The following is an 18650-nucleotide window of genomic DNA, read 5'->3' as shown; positions in this document are numbered from 1 at the left end:
CTTCTTCTGGGTCTCCAGGTGGGTGCAGGGTCCCAAGGCTTTGGGCTGTCCTCCACTGCTTTCCCAGTCACAAGCAGAGAGCTGGATGGGAAGCGGGCTGCCGGGATTAGAACTGGCGCCCATATGGGAACCTGGGTGTGCAAGGCAAGGACTTTAACCACTACGCTATCGCGCAGGCCCTATTTATATCAGTAATAATGCAAATTCAAAGACATACAGCTGAGTAATAAATGAACATTTATTTTGTAAAACAATTTATTTCACATGTACAGAAGTGCATATGTGTGGATAGCATCTCCCAAATGGGTTTTTGCAGATCTTCAGCTTCCCTGACCAGAGGGGAGAATAAGAAAGTCACAATATGCAGGACATATACAGAAAAAAAAACGTGTTAACATGTTTTATACACAAAATAACCTAATAGTCCAAAAGCACTTTCTACGTAAAAGGTCCCACTACAGTCAGCAAATATTTTAATCTTTGAGGAAAGACAATTGCATAATTTAGTTTTTTCCTTGTATTTTTTGAAGAAGATACTCCATTTGTAAGTTCAGGTTTGGTTGACCCTTCCTGGTCTTTTTGCTCAGTATTTTGAAGGTTTCCATTTTCTTCTTCTTGTATAGCCGCTGAGCTGCTTCTCTTTCTTGTTTTCTCCTTTCAAACTCCTGAAATCAACATTTATAACCTCGTTAATAATAAACAGTAGATAAAATTCAAAGCTTCCTTTGAAAAAGCTATCATCTATCCTTTAAGGGGCATCTCAGATTTTACAAAATGTACATTGGTTTCTGTAATGATTCAATGAGCCTTTTTTCTTTCAAAATGATACATGGCATAACATAATAAAGTTATTAAACAGTTTCAATCATATCTATGAAGCCCAAATTAGACTGCTGAAAAGAGAAGGCATACTAACATAACTTCATTATTAATTAAATCCACTGAAGTAGAAGGGACGTTAGAGCTTATCTAGTCCAATTCTCCACATAACACTAAAAATGGCTTTGTCAGTATTTATGTCTGATACTGTCTTTATGCTGGCAATTGATTTATAGGTTTAATAAAATATAGTATTATAAGTTAGCATATGGCCACTTAAGAGCTATCCTGTATTTTCAAGTGCAAGGAAAAAAATAAGCAAGTTTCCTAAACCCAAAAAGCACTATTCAAAGCCCAACATTCCCACTAAAATCTTAAGTTTTAAAAAAAAAATGTAATAGGTACACTGCATTTTAATTTCTGTCTCAAAGCAGAGCTCCCAAACAATAGTCTCATATTTTTATGGTAACATAACTGTGTATTCTTAAGTCTCATATGTGAAATCCTAAATCCCAACCATTTCCAAGTGTACATGCTAGGTTTAATGCTCATCTCACAGAGGAGTCACTGTCTAGCGATGCTGTAAGTGACTCACCCAACAGTCCAAACAAGTGGGGAAGCGAATCTCACAGCCAGATGTGCAGAACTAAGAGCCTGCTGTGCTATGTTCTATCACACGGAACTACACTCTCACATTACACATAACACCTTCTTATTTTAAAATGCAAACAGATCTAAACTTTGTGTTAGTTATGTAGCTCAGTTTACTCCTACTGAATTTTTCTAATAATATATTTTAATATCTTTACCACTAATAATGGGTCTTTAATGTTCTTAACAATTTTGATTTCTGAAAGGCAACAGTGTTGACTTATGCATTAATGTTTGAAATCAGCAAGAATAAACTGCTGCTAAGCTTTATATTTGGTAATTTTTACAGAGCTATTACCAGGTGTCCAAAGCTAAAAGGAGTTTGCATATACATTCAGGATAAAAAAGGACAAAAGGTACTATGTATTTTTAAAGCAAAACTTACTTGTTTCTTAGCAGCACGCTCAGCTTGTATCCGTTCATACTCCTCTTGTGCCTTTTGATTTGATGTTTTCTTTTTATTTTTCTTTGAATTAGTAATGGAGCTTATAAGGTAAATTAGACATAAGACATAAAATTTTAAAACTGTTGAGCTAAAACCAGAATGTAATTTCCCAACATCACACTTGAATAGTAAAACTGTACTACACACATTAACTGAGCAGGGAGGACAAGCAAGCAGAGACTGGACACGAGCCCGGTTACAAATAGCCCTCCTTCTCACACTGCAGCACCCGGCTCCAGTCCCGACTTCCAGCTGCCCAACACTGCACACACTAAGGGGCAAGGCCGAGGCTCCAGTAACGGGGTGTCTGCGACCCCATGTCAGACACTTGGATTGTGTTCCTGACTCCTGTCCTTGGCCTGGTCCACTTCTGGTCATTGCGGACATCTGAGAATGAACCAGCAGAGGGGAGCATTCTGCCTCACAATTAAAAATTTCAAAATAAGACACCGAAAATACAGCTGCAGCATTGAAGATTACAGATCAACTTGAAAGCTGAAAATTAAAGATTCTTAGAGAACTATCTCAACCAGAAACAACAGAGAAAGCTCTAAACCGTCCTCATGTATTACAAAAATTAACAAAAACAGGAAATCGGTATGTGGAAAAACAAGTAATGAACACATCAAATTGAAATGTGACAGGAGGTTATGAGTATGCATGAGTATGAGTGTACATGAACCAATCTTAACTCTTTGACCACCTTATTTTTATTTATTTCTTCTTAAAAGATTTATTATGTATTTGAAAGGCAGAAGTTGCAGAGGAAAGAGAAAAAAGAGAGAGAGAGGGAGAAAGGGGGACAGGAGGAGAGGGTGAGAGGGGAGAGGGCGGGAGGAGGAGAGGGCGGGAGGGGAGAGAGAGAAAGAGAAAGAGAGGTATTTTCAATTCACTGATTTCCTCTTGAAGTGGACACAGCAGCTGGTGCTAGGCCAAGCAAAGCTAAAAACCAGGAGCTTCTCCCTGGTCCCCCACGGGCTGCAGGAGCCCGAGTCATCTTCTCCTACTTTCTCAGGAACATTAGCAGACTCAAACTGGTGCCCATATGGGATGTTGGCGTTGGAAGGCAGCAGTTACCTGCTACACAACACTGGCCCCTTTTCCCTTTCATTACTTAATCATGAATCATAACTACCATATTGCTAATCCAGCCACCTGAGACTCTACCTATCATTTCTGGATATCTGACTCAATACTGATCTTCCTCTCCTCTGCCTCTCAGCTTTTCCCTTTCTGACTCTCAACTGCAGTGGGCACTTTTAGGGGAGCCCACCCCCTTGCTCCAAAAGGGAAACAAGCAAAACTAGAGAAAGCCCCCAAAAGATGAATGATTGTCAACAGGCTTTTCCAGGAACGGGGGCGGGGCGGGAGGAGGGGCTTTCAAAAACACCAGGCTCTACCTAGGAGGCAAAACACTGCGCACTTCTGCAATACCACAACCACAATTAGCTCATCTCCAGCACCGTTCCCAGGTCAACTGCAGTTTAGGTGCGTGCAGGCTTAATTTTATATAACAAGTTGTGTGGGCAGTATTATCACTCTAACATAACTGAATGTGCATTAAGAACCTTTGTGCTAGCACATATAAACGAGGGCCTCTGCCTTGTCTGGGCTCCAGAATTTGGAGAATGAACTCTTCACTGGGTCTCCCACAACTGTCCAAGTTTTCCACGAAATAACTGCAACATACCATGAGGGTGCCCTACACATATAGCAAGAAACACACAAAAACTCTTGTATCATGATAAATTATCTTTTAACTTCAGTTTTTCTATGAGCATCTTAGTACCCTTTTGCACTTTAGTTCTTTTCATAAGCACATACAGTATGCATTACCCAACACTATGTTCCCTTCTAACTACCAACTTCATTCCCTACCATCCTGTGATGTCTGATTTCTACTCACACTGATCATGTCCATCTCAACATAGTGATGAGCTTTCAGTCAAACAGAGCACCCTGCAGTGTTAAATTCAGTACTTCTGAAGATTCCACTCCCGTAGTTGGGGTACTACTCCTTCGTCCAGATCCTTTCTAACTGCTGCTCCTTGGCTATGCATCGTGGAGCCTCTTCGTTTCCTTTACCCTGTTGTTCAGTGTCAACTCTGTCCACATATGCAGCTTCAAGCAGCAAATGTACACAGAGCTAAACACTGAGTCAGGGTTATCCCGAGACTCTTCAAGTTCACCAATGACTGCCTCCTTCAGATACCTACAGATACCTACAGATATGTTCAGTCTGCTTTCCTTGGGATTCTAGCAGCTAACAAAACTTGATCGTCCTAAGTTTATCTGGTTTAGCTTTAAAAAATCTGAACCTGTGCAGTAAGTTCTTAAGTTAGAGCTGCACCACTGGTTTTTAAATCGCAATCCACTTTCTCTTACCTGCAGAAAATCTGGACTAATAGAATCAGAAATAGGAACAGCTAACACTCATTCATGCTTCCAATACAGCATATACCGGCAATTTTTAAGTGGCCAATAAATTAACTCATTTCATCTTGGCAATGTGAAGAAACGCTTCAGAAATATCACAAAACCTATGTGGATGATCCATGCAGACTGCCTAATACAATGGCTCTAAATTACATTCCTAATTTACAGGAAAGGACAGTGGGGCACCAACATGTGAATGTGACTCTACAATCCAGAACGCTGATGACTAGTTGGGGAACATCTGCCAAAAACTGTTTCAAGAAATGTATTAATACATGGAGCTAACTGAGCTCCAAGTATTCCGCCTGTCCATGAGAGGCAGAAATCCACAATGCACACCTCTTCATTCCTACTCCACTGCCTCCTCCTAAGTAACTAAGGGACACAATTTAGTTACTCTGAAAAGTCTCCAAGGGTCAGTGCTGCTGTGCAGCCAGTTAAACCTCCACCTGCAACACCTGCCCCCGCCCCCAGCACTGCTTCCAGCCCTGGCCGCACCTCTTCGAGTCCAGCTCTCTAACGTGCCTAGGGGACAGCGCAAGACAGCACACGTGCTGGGGCCCTGCCACCCACACGGCAGGCCTGGGTGGAGTTCCAGGTTGTGGGCTTCAGTCTGGCTCAGCGCTCGTCATTGCGGGCACCCTGGGGAGTACATCAGTGCATGGGAGATCTCTTTCTCTAACTCCGACTTCCAAATAAGCAAATAAGCCTCTTAAAAAAAAAAGCCCACAGAACGTGTGTACTTTTAAAAGGCTAAAATAAGAAAAACTTTCCTAATTGCCCTATTATAACTTTAGAAAATTCTACTTACTTTTGAAATAAGGAATTGAAAGAAGAAGAAACCTACTTGACTGTTTTGCTAGACTGCTGTGTCTTCAGCTGGTGGCCGGACAACGCCTGGTCAGTGCCCTCCTGCTCCTCAGGCGGTGGATGGGCAGCCGGGCCCTCTGACACCGTCCGCTCGACCTTCCTTGGCCTCTTCTTCAGCCTTTCCTCTTCAGCTAAGTAGAGATGCTTCAGATGCTCTGGGTACCGGTCTGTGAACTGTGAGTCCTGCACTTTCTGAGCCGCCTTCTCCTTCCACTGCAATTTCTTGTAATTCTGCTGAATCTTCAGTTTTCTTCGGAACGCAAAGCCTTGTCCTATATTAACACAGAAAACATGCTGAGTAAAAAATACAGTTTTAATAAAAATGAAAATCTTTTTAAGATTACTTTAATAACCTTATGCTGAGGGAGAAATAACACACAAAAAAATCCTTTATTAAAATAGCTGGCTAACAATAAGCATCTTTAAAAATATGAAAACTTGATTTTTAAAAACTAGTCACCAAACAAAATTTCTCCGTTCATCATTTCTCAGACCCTCAGACCTGCTGAGGTCTGGGCCACACCTTCGGCACTGCCCACGCACTGGGAACATCTTACCTTTAGGTTACCCTCCAAACAGGAGGAATTAGGAACCACTTTCAATCCCAAGACCCTTTAGTGTCTCTCCCGCCCTCCTGTGAGAGGCACCCCACCTTTCGGCTTTCTTTCGACCGGCTTTCCCTCCCTCCCTCTTCCCTGTTCACCTGGTCCCTTCACAAACTTTTATGTCTGCAGCTGATTCCCGGCTTTTTATTTCTATAATAAGCTATAATAAGGAAAGAACCTACCAAGCTTTTCCAGCAACACAAATGCACACACGAGCGAATGTGCAGGCGCAGCCACCAGGAAGTAAGGGCTATGCTGGGGTTTCAGTACGACAGGGTGGCCCCTGCGTCCCAGGAGTCCGGGGAGCACTGGAAGACCTGAGAGCAGTGGGGAGCCCTGGGGAGCTCTGGGGAGTCCTGGGAGCAGTGGGGAGCTCACGGGAGCTCTGGGGAGCCATGGGGTGTCCTGGGGAGCCTTGGGAGCACAGTAGGGACCTGGGGAGCTCTGGGGAGTCCCAGGAGTCCTGGGAGCACCGGGGAGCCCTGGGAGCACTGGGAGCCATGGGGAGCAGTGTGAAGTCCTGAGGAACACTAGGAGCCCTGGGAGCACCGAGAGCACTGGGGCGCTCCAGGGAGCAGTGGGGAGCCCTGGGGAAGCTCTGGGGAGCTCTGGGGTGTCCTGGGGAGCTCTGGGGTGTCCTGGGGAGCTCTGGGGAGCCGTGGGAGTCCTGGGGAGCACTGGGAGCCCTGGGAACACCAGGAGTCTAGGAAGCCCTGCGGAGCTCTGGCGACTCCTGCGAAGCCCACAGTTCTGACGCCCCGACCAACACGGGCCTCATTCTCTCAGTCTTTCTTCGAAAGTTCCCACATCCCCCGGCATTTCGGTGCTGCGGATTTGAAAGCGGCTACCCCCTTACCCTGGCGTACGCTGCCGGCGAAGGCCTGCGCGTGGCTAGGCCACCAAGTCCTCCGTCTCACACTCTTGTTGGCGCGTCCGACGGGAGAAACCCCTTCGCCCTGCGTCCCATCTCCCCCGGCTGCCCACCTCGCGGCCGGCCTGGCCGGCGCCATGACGACTGCGACGCGCGCAAAAGACGTCACCAGGCTGAAGCAATCAATGCCGCAGCGGGTCTCCGGCTCGGCGCTCGACACGGCCGGCCTTGCAGCGCACCGCCGTCGCCGCGCGGCTCCGCGGGCTCCGCGGGCGCCACCTGCAGCCCGGGCGGGGGAGCGTCATGGCGGCGTCCGGCCTGCTGCCCGTGACCCCCGACCTGCCCACACTGCGAGCCAAGCTGCAAGGACTGCTGCGGTTCCTCGGGGACGCCCTGGCCATTGCCAACGCGCACACGGTGGACTTCTACACCGAGTCCCTGTGGGAAGAGCTGGTGGACCTGGCCCCGGAGGCGGCGCTCGCGGCGCTGCAGCTGCGGCGGGAGGCCGGGCCGTGGGACGCGCAGCCCCGGGGGCACGCGGCGGCGGGACCAGGTGGACGGAGGGCCGGGCGGGAGGGCCAGGGCCGGGCCCGGGGAATGTTCTGTGCCCACTCCGGACGAGGCGCGCCCTCTGGTGGGAGCACCCCGGGAGCGCGGGCGGCGGCGGGGGTCTGCCCCGGGGAGGCCTGGGTCGCTGGGCAGAGGCGCTCGTTCCATTGCTTAACCCGACTTGGTGCAAGCTCGGCCACAGTGCTTGCGAGGGGCAGGTCGAACGCATCAATAATGCGGGGGAATAGTTCCGACTGGGCAAGTAGAACAGCAAAATGGGTGTAATGGGACGGCGGCCATACAGAAAAGATGGACCGGATTCAGAACCCAATGGTCCTGTTGGGATTCCCAGGATGGCGTTGCAGATAGCAGGCACCGCACCCGAATGCATCAGCAGGTGCGGCAACGTGAAAACATAATGCAATTCTCATTGGAAAAGATAGTTCACTTGTTGAAGGATGGACCACCAGGCAGTGAGTCGAGGGGCCAGGCTTGAGGCGACCTCAGTGGCACAGGAAGGAAATGATGGCGCCTTGGACGACGCTGGTAGCCGTGAATTATGTAAGAAGACTTTGCAAAGTCTCTGTTATGTACCGTGATTTTTAGTAGCTTCTCGAGTTCCGTGCTTTTAGGAAATTTCGGCTCTCAGGCCAGCGTAGTTTTGCAAGTGGAATGATGGGGAGTCGGCAGAAGGCTTCCAGGATTTGTCTTTGCATCTACGCTTTCTGGCCCTCACCGTTGCTACTGAGCGAAGGAAGCTTGACTTTTATATTTTCCACAAGCATATTTTCTTAATATATACTTATTCAAAAACAAAGTGATTAGGCGAGAGATAGGTTTTCAGACTGCTGCGGTGCAGAAAGCTCTGGGTGGAAGGCAGGAGTTAAGAATTCCATGTGTTTTTCCCACTTAACACGTAGGGATGCAAGTACTTGAGGCCATGCCTGCTGTGAAAAGTGTGTACTTACTGCAAATTGTTTATTTATTTGTTTCAGAAAGGCCGCTTTCAGAGAGGAGAGACAGGGAGAAAGATCTTCCGTCTTCTGGTTCACTGCCCCAATGGCCACAGTGGCTGGAGCTTGCCCATGCAGAGCCAGGAGCCAGAGGATGGGAGCTTGGAGCTTCTGGGTCTCCCATGTGGGTGCAGCGGGGAGCTGGATACCAAGTGGGGCAGCCAGGGCATGAACCAGCAACCATATGTGATGCTGGCGCTTGCTGGCAGAGGGTTAGTGAATAGAGCCATCACATCAGCTGTGTGGTTGATTTCATTTGCAGTAATTATTTATAACTGCATTTGGCTAAGAGAGAGAATAGACTTGCATCTGTTTTGTGCTAATGTTGAGATATAAGCAAGGGAGTTTAGAATAAGAATGGAAGATGACATTAAATACAATTGATATGCTATCCTTAATGGGGGGAGGAGTTTTCAAAGAGAACTATGACTTTATTTTGCTTTCTCTCAAAAAATCCTTTTAGTAATTTAATCGTGCCAATACTTTTTCGAGACTAAAAGGTCCATTTGTATTCCTTACTTCAATAATGAACTAATAGATATTAATTATTCTTGGAAAGTGAGTCCAGGCTAGGCTCAGGTTAATGATTGGAAACAAGAGGCTGATGGGACGGTGGCAGTCCCAAGCTGGTGGCGTGCTGAGGCATTGCTGAGTAGTACAGCCTGCAGTGGTTTTGCAAAAATGACAACTGAGAAAGGGAATTCAGATGTCTCTGGAGAAGGAACTGCCGTCTCAAAATGTGCCGAATGGCTCTGTTGGTTATTTCAAGCTGAAATCAGTGGATGCAAAGTGACTTTATAAAGGGCCTGCTGGTCACTTTGTGCAGGAAGCAAGCCAAGAGATTCCTGGGCAGGCTGCTCCTCACTGACCTCTGCTGGAAATTGGCCGGAATTACCAGAGACTGGGAAACTCGGAACTGAGTAGAGACTTAAAAATCCCTTACCTCCTTTTAGTTTCTACACCCCTCCACCCTATGTCTTTATCTTTTTTGCATCATCTATTTATTTGATTGTTTCAAAAGGAAAAGTCATAGAGAGATCACATACCCTTTGATTCACTCCTAAAAGATTGCAACAGCCAGTGCTGGTCCAGGCCAAAGCCAGGAGCCAAGAGGTTGCTGCAGCTCTGCCAAGTGGGTGTGGCGGGCCATCACTGGCTGCCTCCGGCCACGTGGGTGTGGCGGGCCATCACTGGCTGCCTCCGGCCACGTGGGTGTGGCGGGCCATCATCAGCTGCCTGCCTTCCCAGGCACTTAGCTGGGAGCTGGAGGGGAAGTGACAGCGAGCAGAGCTAGGCAGCAGGTGGAAAGTGGAGCAGGGACTGACTGACACTCTGCGTCATGAGCTGCAGCTTTGCCCACTGCCCCACACGGATGCAAACCTCTTTCATATCTACAGATTGCTAGAATTGACGGGCCTACTCTGGGTAGGCAGCTCTTCTGCTTTGTCTCACAAATGTCTTCTTTACCTAACAAGTGTGAAAGTACTTTGGAATTGACTCATTGATGAGCATCCTTGTGTATATGTAAATTTAATACAACCTTTAGCACGTTCATTAATAGGTTCTCAGATCCAGCCAAAGGTGCCACATAAGAAGTAAGGGAGGGCTGGATCTCTCTCGCTCTTTTTCTCTCTTTCTCTCTTCACCAACAGGAAGGAGTGAGGAATGAGAGATTGCTGTGGAACCAGATGCTGCACTTACATAGAATCATTTTTATCAATTATGGTATCTCTTGTTAAAGTTTTATAACATGAGATTTATTTTGCATTTTTAACTAACTCATGTTTTATATATTAAATCTACATTTGCTATTCATCTAGCAGATACTTAGCTAGCAGTTCAGGTTTGTGTAGCCCACCTCTGGGTCCCCAGGTGTACTTTTGGCGCTGGCCACTGCATCCTGACTCCAGCTCCCTGCCGGCGCCCTGCTGCCCCCCTGTGGCCCTCCTGGACCAGCAGCCTGCCTTCCCCTCTGCTCTTGGCCCTGATTTCACTGCTCTGTGTGCCTGGAGAGTGAACCAGTACATGGGTCTCCCTCTCTTTCTGTATGTCTCTTTCTGTCTCTCTGCCTCTCACATAAAGATTCTTTGAAAATTTCAGAAAATGTTTTAAAAGATTTGTTTCATTTATGATCAGATGATTAATTTCATGTGAAGTTCAAATTTATTGCATTTCTGTGAATCTCCTTTCTCTTGCTTTTTTCTTCTAATGATAGAGTTGAGATAATAGAAAATTGAAACAAGCTTAAAACTCTACTATAGGTCATTTGTGCATAATCAAGATATAGATTACAAATTACACGCAAGATTTAATGAGAAGTATCAATAAAATTCTCTCCTGTACTTTAAATTCTGGGACATAGCGCCAAATGCCTTGGGGCTTTCTGATCTAGAATTCCTGTGTTCTTTGTGTCTGGAGAATGCTGATTCCCAGTATTTCAGGTTACACTTCCTTGTTGAGTCTCGCGTTGCAACTTAGTCACCCCGACTGTACATTGATTCTAGTAACGGAGGGCTTTTTCAAAAAAGATTTCTTGATTAATATATTTAAAAGACAGAAGAGTGGGAATGAGAGAGAATCTTCCAGACGCGTTCATTCCCTGTATGGCCCCGACAGCCAGGGGTAGGCTGGGCCAAAGCCAAGGTCTGGGAACTTGTCTGGATCGCCCAGATGGGTGGTAGGGTTCTGAGGGCACTAACAGGGAGCTGCCTCAGCAGGTGCGGCTGGGGCTTCAGCCTAGACTCCAGTATGGGGGTCCTGCCTTGCACACTGTGGCCCCACGCGCTGCACCACAGGGGTCATTCCCCCGTGATGGGGATCTTGCACTCAAGTTTCAGAAGCCAAAGCTCCTTTCTTAACAGCAGAAGCCGAGTGTGTCTGTTGATCTTTACTTCAGATTCTGCTTTGCTATTCTATACACTATATACCAACTAAGTCTCAGTGTTAGGACATCTGCTACATTTAGTTAGACTTACTGGTTTGGGGGTTATCCATTAGAATCTGGTCTGTTTTAGGGAAATTTCAATAACATAGTTGTTTATATCTGTATGAATGTATACATGTGTATGTATAAATTATGTGACTTATAACGCTAGAGTGGATAGTGTGCCCACACTTTATAGAGACAGAAATTAAGTCATGGATCAAATAAATATATCCATAGTAACGTAAAGCTCACATCCATAACAACTAGTTGAAGCTAGTACTCAAACCCCCAGTTCTTACAATTCTGCTCATTCATTCATTCAATGCCTACTATGTGCCAAGAACTGCAGTGAATAAAAACCTGTTCCTTGTAAAAGCTGCTAATGCCATGATGTAATGACCTTCTCAGGCCCAGCCAGAACTGGAGCCAGTAGGTAAGGAAGTGTTGTGGGATGCGAGAGAGATCACTCCAGATAAGTCTAGAATGTATGAAACGATCTTTATTAACCAAGCGTGATGATGGCGGTTCCTGCTAGAAATTAGCAAATGACAAATCCGTGTGGCAGTCCAGTCTGAATCAAAACCCTAAGAGGACACAGCTGTAGACACTGACCCCTTCCTGGCTTCTCTGTCCATAATCCATTACTGCTGGGCCTCACCTCTCCTCTTGAAGATACACACATTAGAAATAGAAAGTGCCTTAGCATTTGCATCTTCACTGACTCACGCCAGCAGTGAACAGAGGGTGGGGAATACAGACACGCAGGGACCATGCTTAGGGGCTGCTTGTCCTGGGAAGCCAGAGAGCAAGCAGGTCCTGGGGAGGCCAAGAGCTGGAGTGCCAGAGCAATGGAAGCCTATGACGAAGAGAGAGAGGCCCTCCCTGTTGCAGGCCTTCGTGGGGGCTTGAAAGGGGCGTGGTTACACAACAATACAGTATCACCCCCTCTCGGGCTCCATCCAGGTGTTACTAGGTGAGCATCACAGGTGGGCAGAAAGGATTATGTGGGTGGGGTAGGCGTGGCTTTCAGGCTCCTGACCCTGCTGAACTAGCTGCTTACCCCACAATAGAGGACAGCTTAATACTTGCTTGCATATGACATATTGTTTCAATGATCTAAAATCCCACAAGAGATTACATTTCATTCTATTCACACCCGTGCTTTTCATACCCCGGGGCTATGCACAGATTTCTGTAGCTGTCCCACCAGGTAGGATGCTCTGGACAGGTCACTTGTCCCTCGGTGGTACCTCCAGCAGAAGCCAGCTGCTTGCGTGGGTTTCTGCACAGTATTAGTTGGCTTTTTCATTACAGTTATAAAGTGCCTGTAGTAACTAGCTTATAAAGAGAAATGGTTTATTCAGCAGTTTGTGTTGGAGCATGCAAGTCGAAACATCATGGAACAGCCTTTGCCTGTGGCACGGACTTTGGCTCCGATCAGGGCCCTGTAGCAGGTGGTGTGCAGCAAGTACAGAGGAAAGATCTCTTGGTGCTATAGGAAGCAGGGAGGAACTAAACCCAGACTTCGCAGCACTTCCCTCACAAGAAGTAGCCGTGAGCACATGCACCATGGTGGAAGTTACCTCCCCCATGGCCCCTACTCCACAAGGGGACACACAGGAGACCAAGGGGACGCAAGGGCCTTTGGGGAAAGGGGGCAGTCAACATCCAAGTAGGAACAGCAACTAATGAACCGCTGTGTCCACATTGGCTCATGTATTTGGCTTTGGGAACATTGCTCTGTCTATACTTCCTTGGATATGCTTAATTTCACTGCAAAGCTCTGTTCCTGGATAAATACAGTTCTATTTAGGAGGAACTCTGACAGCTGAACATCCTTCTAGACTTTACGTCCTGTATCAGATGATTAGAAGTGCTGTAAAACAGTTAAAGGATTGAAGGGAAGTGAGAGTTGAGTTTGCAGCTTTAAATAGAATTGTCAAAGTCTTCACTGCAGTGACAATATTTGAGAAATGATCTGTTTAAGAAAAATCTGACAAAGTTTATTTCAGTAAGGAGAAGCTTCCAGAACCAGGCATCGGGGAAGATCAAATTTGGTTCAGAATGCCTCACCCCACCACCTATGCAAGTTATATTTAAAGCCAGAGAAAAGAAAGTGGCATAGAAACAACCTAATTGACTGCAGGCAGCGTTTTCCTTTTATGGGCATGGTGTGTGAAGCGTTTGTCTATATGGACATGGTCTGCTCAATTGGCAGTCTGTGATTGGCTGAAAATCAACTGCTCTAATTGAGCAGCTACTGCAAGGAAAATATACTACTTTGCAGTTCATGGCATCCGAAGGCAGCTTTGGGCCAAATATTTTCTTCCAAATATGGAAACTAACCAATTTGGCAAATTGAAAGAAGACAGAAAGGGAGCCACGCACAAGTATGTATGGGGAAAGATGGTTTTCAGACAAGGAGGGGAACCATGTAAAGGTCTGAGTGAGCTCACCACTTGTGGCATTCTGTAGAGCTCTAACTGGGCAGTACTGAATCCCCTTGAATCCATCCTGGCTGAACATTGTCATCCGCATGCTCTGTGAAGCTGTGAAACACTGTGTCCACTAGATGAGCCATAAGACAAGTTCCTTCCAGTTTAGTTAATACCTTGGACATTGTGGGCCCTACTGGCTGGCTGGCTTGCTTGCTTGCTTTCATTCTTATCAGGTTTATTTTATTTAGCAAACAAATTTCTACATTTCTTTTTTCTACATGTCTTGATTTTCCTCAAACTTTGAAAAGGATCGGTTAGAGTTAAAATGTTGTGGTTGAATTTCTCTCTTACGTTTGATTTTGTTTTTATAGATATCTTGTTATGTAAAACTGCTTTTAGAATGAACAAAATTACTTTGTGATAATATTGGCACAATGAGGATATGTCAGTTACTTGTAACATCTTATTTCTTTCAAGAGTAGGAATTGCATTATTTAAATAACATTTTTTATTATGTATTCATGTGTAACTTAAACTAGAATAACTCAAGCAAAGTTCCCAGAACACAACCAGATGATCCAAAAGGATTTCTTCTAAAGGAGACAGTATGTATATTTATTTTTTTCCTTTGGTCACCACAGGATTATGGCTAGATTAGACTCACATGTTCCTAGAGTTTAATGCACTGTATCTTTAATTTGCAAAGGTTGATCAGACAGACTTCAACTTTTGGTTAAAGTTTGTTACAACATTTATCAAAAATTGTAGCCAAAAGTCAGCTGTTGAGGAAGCCAGAGCCAGAAAATGTTTGGTCAAATTTGCACTGAATGAAACTTGTTGTTCACTTTAAAACAAGTGTTTCATTCACGCAGGCTCCCTGGCCTTGTGCTTTGGGAGTTGCGGTGATAACAGGAAAACTCCCGCTCTTAGAGCAGTAATGGTGAGAGTTAACAGGATTCGAAACAGTAATGATAGACAAGGGGATTTCCAAACAAGAATCCCTTTTGCACCAAAATTGATGAGAGGCCGGCATTGCAGATTAAGAGTAAACGAAGCATTTAAGATAATGAAGTCATTTTTAACTTTTTCACTCCGTGAATCTACGGATTGGAGAGTGAGAATATTCAGTTTAGTTTTGAATCTTTTGGATTTGTACAGTTTTTACCTAGAAATGAATGCATTCATCCATGATGTGTACAAAGTATTGTTGCTTTCACAGGGTGTGAACCTGTTACAAAGTAGCCACCACAACAACATCTTATTTTTTATTATTATTTATTGAAGCCTTAAGATTACTTCTAGTGGAGAGAGAATGAAAAAAAGTAGAAAAATTAAGACGACAAAATAAATATGCAGTATCTTAAGATGTTTCTGTGAATTAATTTCTACTGGAGAGAATTCTTGCCACAACTAACTCTGCGTCTGATCTTTTTCTGTGTTGGTGCTTTGCCTGACTTCCTTATTGTCCACTAGACTTGTGATGGTGAGATGCCAACAGAACACAGGTGTTAGGAGCAGGGTCTGATGGCACACTGCCTTGGTTTCATGCCTCGCTCCTCAGAGTCTGTGCAAACCTTGGGAGAATTAAAACCTCCCTGTCAACTTTTTCCTCTGTAAACATGAGAGGACTGTGTAATTAACTTACAAAACCATTTCCTGAAAAGTCAAGTGTTCAGTGGTTTGCAATAATAGTCATGAGTTACTGTGAGCTCTGACAAGTCATTGTTTAAATTGTTGTATAGCAGTCAAATACGTATTTTGTGGATTTTTATTAAGTAGTATGCATTGTAAATAGTAGATGTCATTTTTTATTTTATTTTTAGTGTTCATTATGCATTTGTTTACCTTGAGATTGTCTTAAACATGTATATATGATTTTTAATCAAGGTAGCACAAAAAATAAAAGGAAGACAAAGATGAAATTACAAGCATAGCAAGAGCTTCCAGTAGAGGGAGATGTAGGCAAAGTAATCAGGCCTCCGGCTGTTCAGGAGCAATGAGCAGGAACTGAAGTCCCTAGGAATTGACTAAATTTAAGTTAAACAGTGCCGTTGCTTCTGGTCTGTCATTTGCTACAAGTACCTGGGGAAGCGCTGTGAGGGTAACACACTGGCGGCACTGCCGCTGAACTCGCACCTGCTGCTTCAAGGGTAGAACACAAGGTCATTCACACCTTTCCTTCTCTCTCTGAACATCCAAAAATAAAAAGTCACAGAAGTTGGTGTCTGAATCACCTGAAAAGTGAAAAATGTACAGCAGCCCAATTTCCGTGATTCAAGCATGTTCTTCATTGTGTTTTAGACTACCCAAGTAAACCACTGTAAACGCTAAATGACATGAACTGTTGTACTGAGAACACTATCCTTTTAAAAAGCTCATTGCTGAACAAGGAATGTAATTGTAATTAAGACTTCTAAGTTTATGAAATTACTGGGCGTGCCAGAACTGCACCAACATGAACAGTTTGATTTGGGTAAGATTGGGATTTTTGGAAAGATTTTCAGTAGTGTTTAAGTTGATTTGAACTTTTCCTTCTCCAGCAGAAACATCACATTTCTTTCTGTTGGCAACGTTGTCCAATAGCTGACTACTATGATAGTCCCTCTGCGCTTGCAGATTTAATGCCCTTAACCTATCACACTGTAAGAAATTGCTGCCCTGGAACTTGGCGATGTTGAGACTGCTTTTAAACCTGAGAATCTCACTTAATAGTTGACTGAATTTACCCCTCTTGTGGCATGCCTAAATATTTTGCCATAAATTCTATTATTTTTGGCTACATTAGGAAATTTAGTGTGTAAAATGTCCAAAGAACTTAATATATAATGCATAAAATGGAGGTTAAATAAAGGCAATAGAGTAATTTTGTAATTTAAGTTTATTTAGTTGAGTCAAGTATGGAATGTTCACCTTTCTGCCAATTTTATTCTTATTAATGAATTTGATCAGCATTACCAACATCAACATAATAGAAGTAGATACTGTCTTTAAGCCTAACAATGTAATTTTTATTTAAAATTTTGAAACCATTTTCTTGTTTTCAGCTTAATCTAAATAGCTATTTTATAATTTCATAAATAAATATACAAGGCAATTTTCAATAAGAAACTTCATAACAGGTAGCATGACTTTTTGTGGCTATCAGGCCACAGTTGCATTTCAGTTACGAGAATAATTTCTAGTGAGTCAGCTGCTAGACTCATTCATCCTAGAGTGTCTTTAAACCCAAAAGATGAATTGGAATGCTGTTTTTGAAGTCTCATACATTGGAAGGTCTTGCATATGGCTACATTAAACTATATTTAAGATATATTTAAAATATCAAAGATTATTTAAAACATTTGAAATATTTAAAATGTTAAAATATTATATTTAAAATATTAAAGATTATTTAATTCTGTCACGTTACCTATGTACTTGCATCAGAATTAGTGGAATTATGTTATAAGAATATGCAAAAAATGAAAGCAACAAAGAATACTCTTCCTACAGGCTGCATGCTCTTAGAGTGTGATGGTAGTGCTATGCTTACTGTAATCACCAAGGGACTTGTGTTGGGGAAGGCTCTGTCTTCATGCATAGTTCTTCGATCATACAGCTGGAAGGAAAAAACACCTAGTGACTGGAGTGCCGGAAAATCGTGTAGCTTGCATTAACAAGCCATACCTCGGTTTGGTGTGATGCATAATCCTCGTGTAGAGAACTCACTGGGTGTTTGTAAATAATATAATGATTTTCCTTACTATTTTAAATTCATGAGTTTTACTGCATGAAATGTATGGAATGAGTGTTACTGCATTAAATATATAGAAAATTGTGAGAAAAATGACCAGTTTCATAATTATGAACAGATTAGTTTTGGAACTGTTAGGTTGGCTCTACGTTGACTATATGTGGAAGCCATGCTTGTGTCTCCTTGGCCCAGATGATGCAAGAACTGTTTTTCAGTAACATTTTTATCCTGGGACTTTTAGCATGGTTACACATGCAGTGTGGCTTGGGAGTAACCGTGAATTGGCATACTTACCTCAAATGTTCAGTAGTAGGTAAGCTTAGACCATTAATATAATGAGTACATCACTGTTCATATTTTAATATTTCTTTTTCTATTTTCCCTCTTAGCTCTTGGAGCAGACAAAAAAAAGAACAAATTTTGATTTATAATCTGGATATATATTTTTGTTAAAATGTTAACAGAAAATTACGTGCTACATAAAGCTAACAGTTCAAATAACATTGAAAAGGACCATAGAGACATTTCCAAAATTTATACCATGTCAGCCTAAGAAGCTTCTGAAAGAAACCGTCATCCAAGTGAAGAGGCAGCCAACAGAATGGGGGAAAATATTTGAAAACTATTCCACTGTTAGAGAATTAGTATCTCAGATCTGTTTTTACAAAATAAACAGCAAAACAAACAATCCAGTTAAGAAATGAGCAAAAGGGAGCCCGGCACAAATGGCTCAATCCTCAATCCTCTGGCTCCTGCTTTACCTTGCGGCACTGGGATTCGTTATGCGTGCGAGCAGTGTCCCGGTTCCTCTCCTTCCCTTGCAGCACTGTGCCCGTGGATTGCAAAAGCAGTAGAGGATGGCCCAAAGCCTTGGGACCCTGCGCCTATGTAGGAAACCTGGCAGAAGCTCCTGGCTCCTGGCATCAGATTAGTTACACTCCCTTCAGTTCAGTTCAGTTCACTTGGGGAATGAAGTAGTAGATAGAAGATCTTTCTCTTTGCCTCTCCTTTTCTCTGTAAATGTGCATTTCCAATAAAAATAAGTAAATCTTTAAAAAAGACGGACAATGGACATGAACAGGTATTTTTGCAATGATGAAATTCAAATGACCCGTAGACATGAAAAAATAAGTTCATTAGCCATCAGGGAAATGCAAATACCAGTTTACCCCAGGTAGAATGGCTATCATATAGAACTCAGAAAACAATAAATGCTGAGAAGGATGTGAGCCAAAAGGTACCCTAATTCACTACTGGAGAGAATAAACTGCTACAGCCATTGTGGAAGACAGTA

General features: G+C 43.8%; 2 protein-coding genes across 2 annotated transcripts in view; one reads left to right on the top strand and one right to left on the bottom strand.

The window, feature by feature from the left end:
* Positions 1 to 220: 220 nt before the first annotated feature.
* On the bottom strand, positions 221 to 6836 carry CCDC59 (coiled-coil domain containing 59). Its single transcript, XM_040981163.1, has 4 exons — positions 6683 to 6836; positions 5199 to 5493; positions 1856 to 1955; positions 221 to 665 (listed from the first exon to the last, which is right to left on the bottom strand). Exons 1-4 carry the CDS (start codon positions 6834 to 6836, stop codon positions 504 to 506), a joined length of 711 nt encoding a protein of 236 aa, XP_040837097.1. The 3' UTR covers positions 221 to 503.
* A 164-nt stretch (positions 6837 to 7000) lies between these two features.
* The window catches only part of METTL25 (methyltransferase like 25), a 62757-nt gene continuing 51107 nt past the window's right edge, over positions 7001 to 18650 (top strand). The window contains exon 1 of the mRNA XM_040981152.1: positions 7001 to 7250. Coding sequence (XP_040837086.1) covers positions 7001 to 7250 — 250 coding nt within the window. The remainder of the gene's footprint in view (positions 7251 to 18650) is intronic.

Source organism: Ochotona curzoniae, unplaced genomic scaffold (genome assembly GCF_017591425.1).
Source record: "Ochotona curzoniae isolate NIBS_2020 unplaced genomic scaffold, NIBS_Ocur_1.0 contig_1014, whole genome shotgun sequence".
NCBI classification, from domain to species: Eukaryota; Metazoa; Chordata; class Mammalia; order Lagomorpha; family Ochotonidae; genus Ochotona; species Ochotona curzoniae.
Note: the sequence above shows the minus strand (reverse complement) of the source record. Positions and strands in the feature narration are given on the sequence as shown.

Excerpts from the sequence above, each read along its gene's own strand:
- CCDC59 (XM_040981163.1), bottom strand. The coding sequence starts at position 6,836 with ATGGCGCCGGCCAGGCCGGCCGCGAGGTGGGCAGCCGGGGGAGATGGG. Across the intron at positions 5,494-6,682 it reads CGCCGGCAGCGTACGCCAGG|GACAAGGCTTTGCGTTCCGA; the intron begins GTAAGGGGGTAG and ends GTGTTAATATAG. Across the intron at positions 1,956-5,198 it reads CAGTCTAGCAAAACAGTCAA|CTCCATTACTAATTCAAAGA; the intron begins GTAGGTTTCTTC and ends TTACCTTATAAG.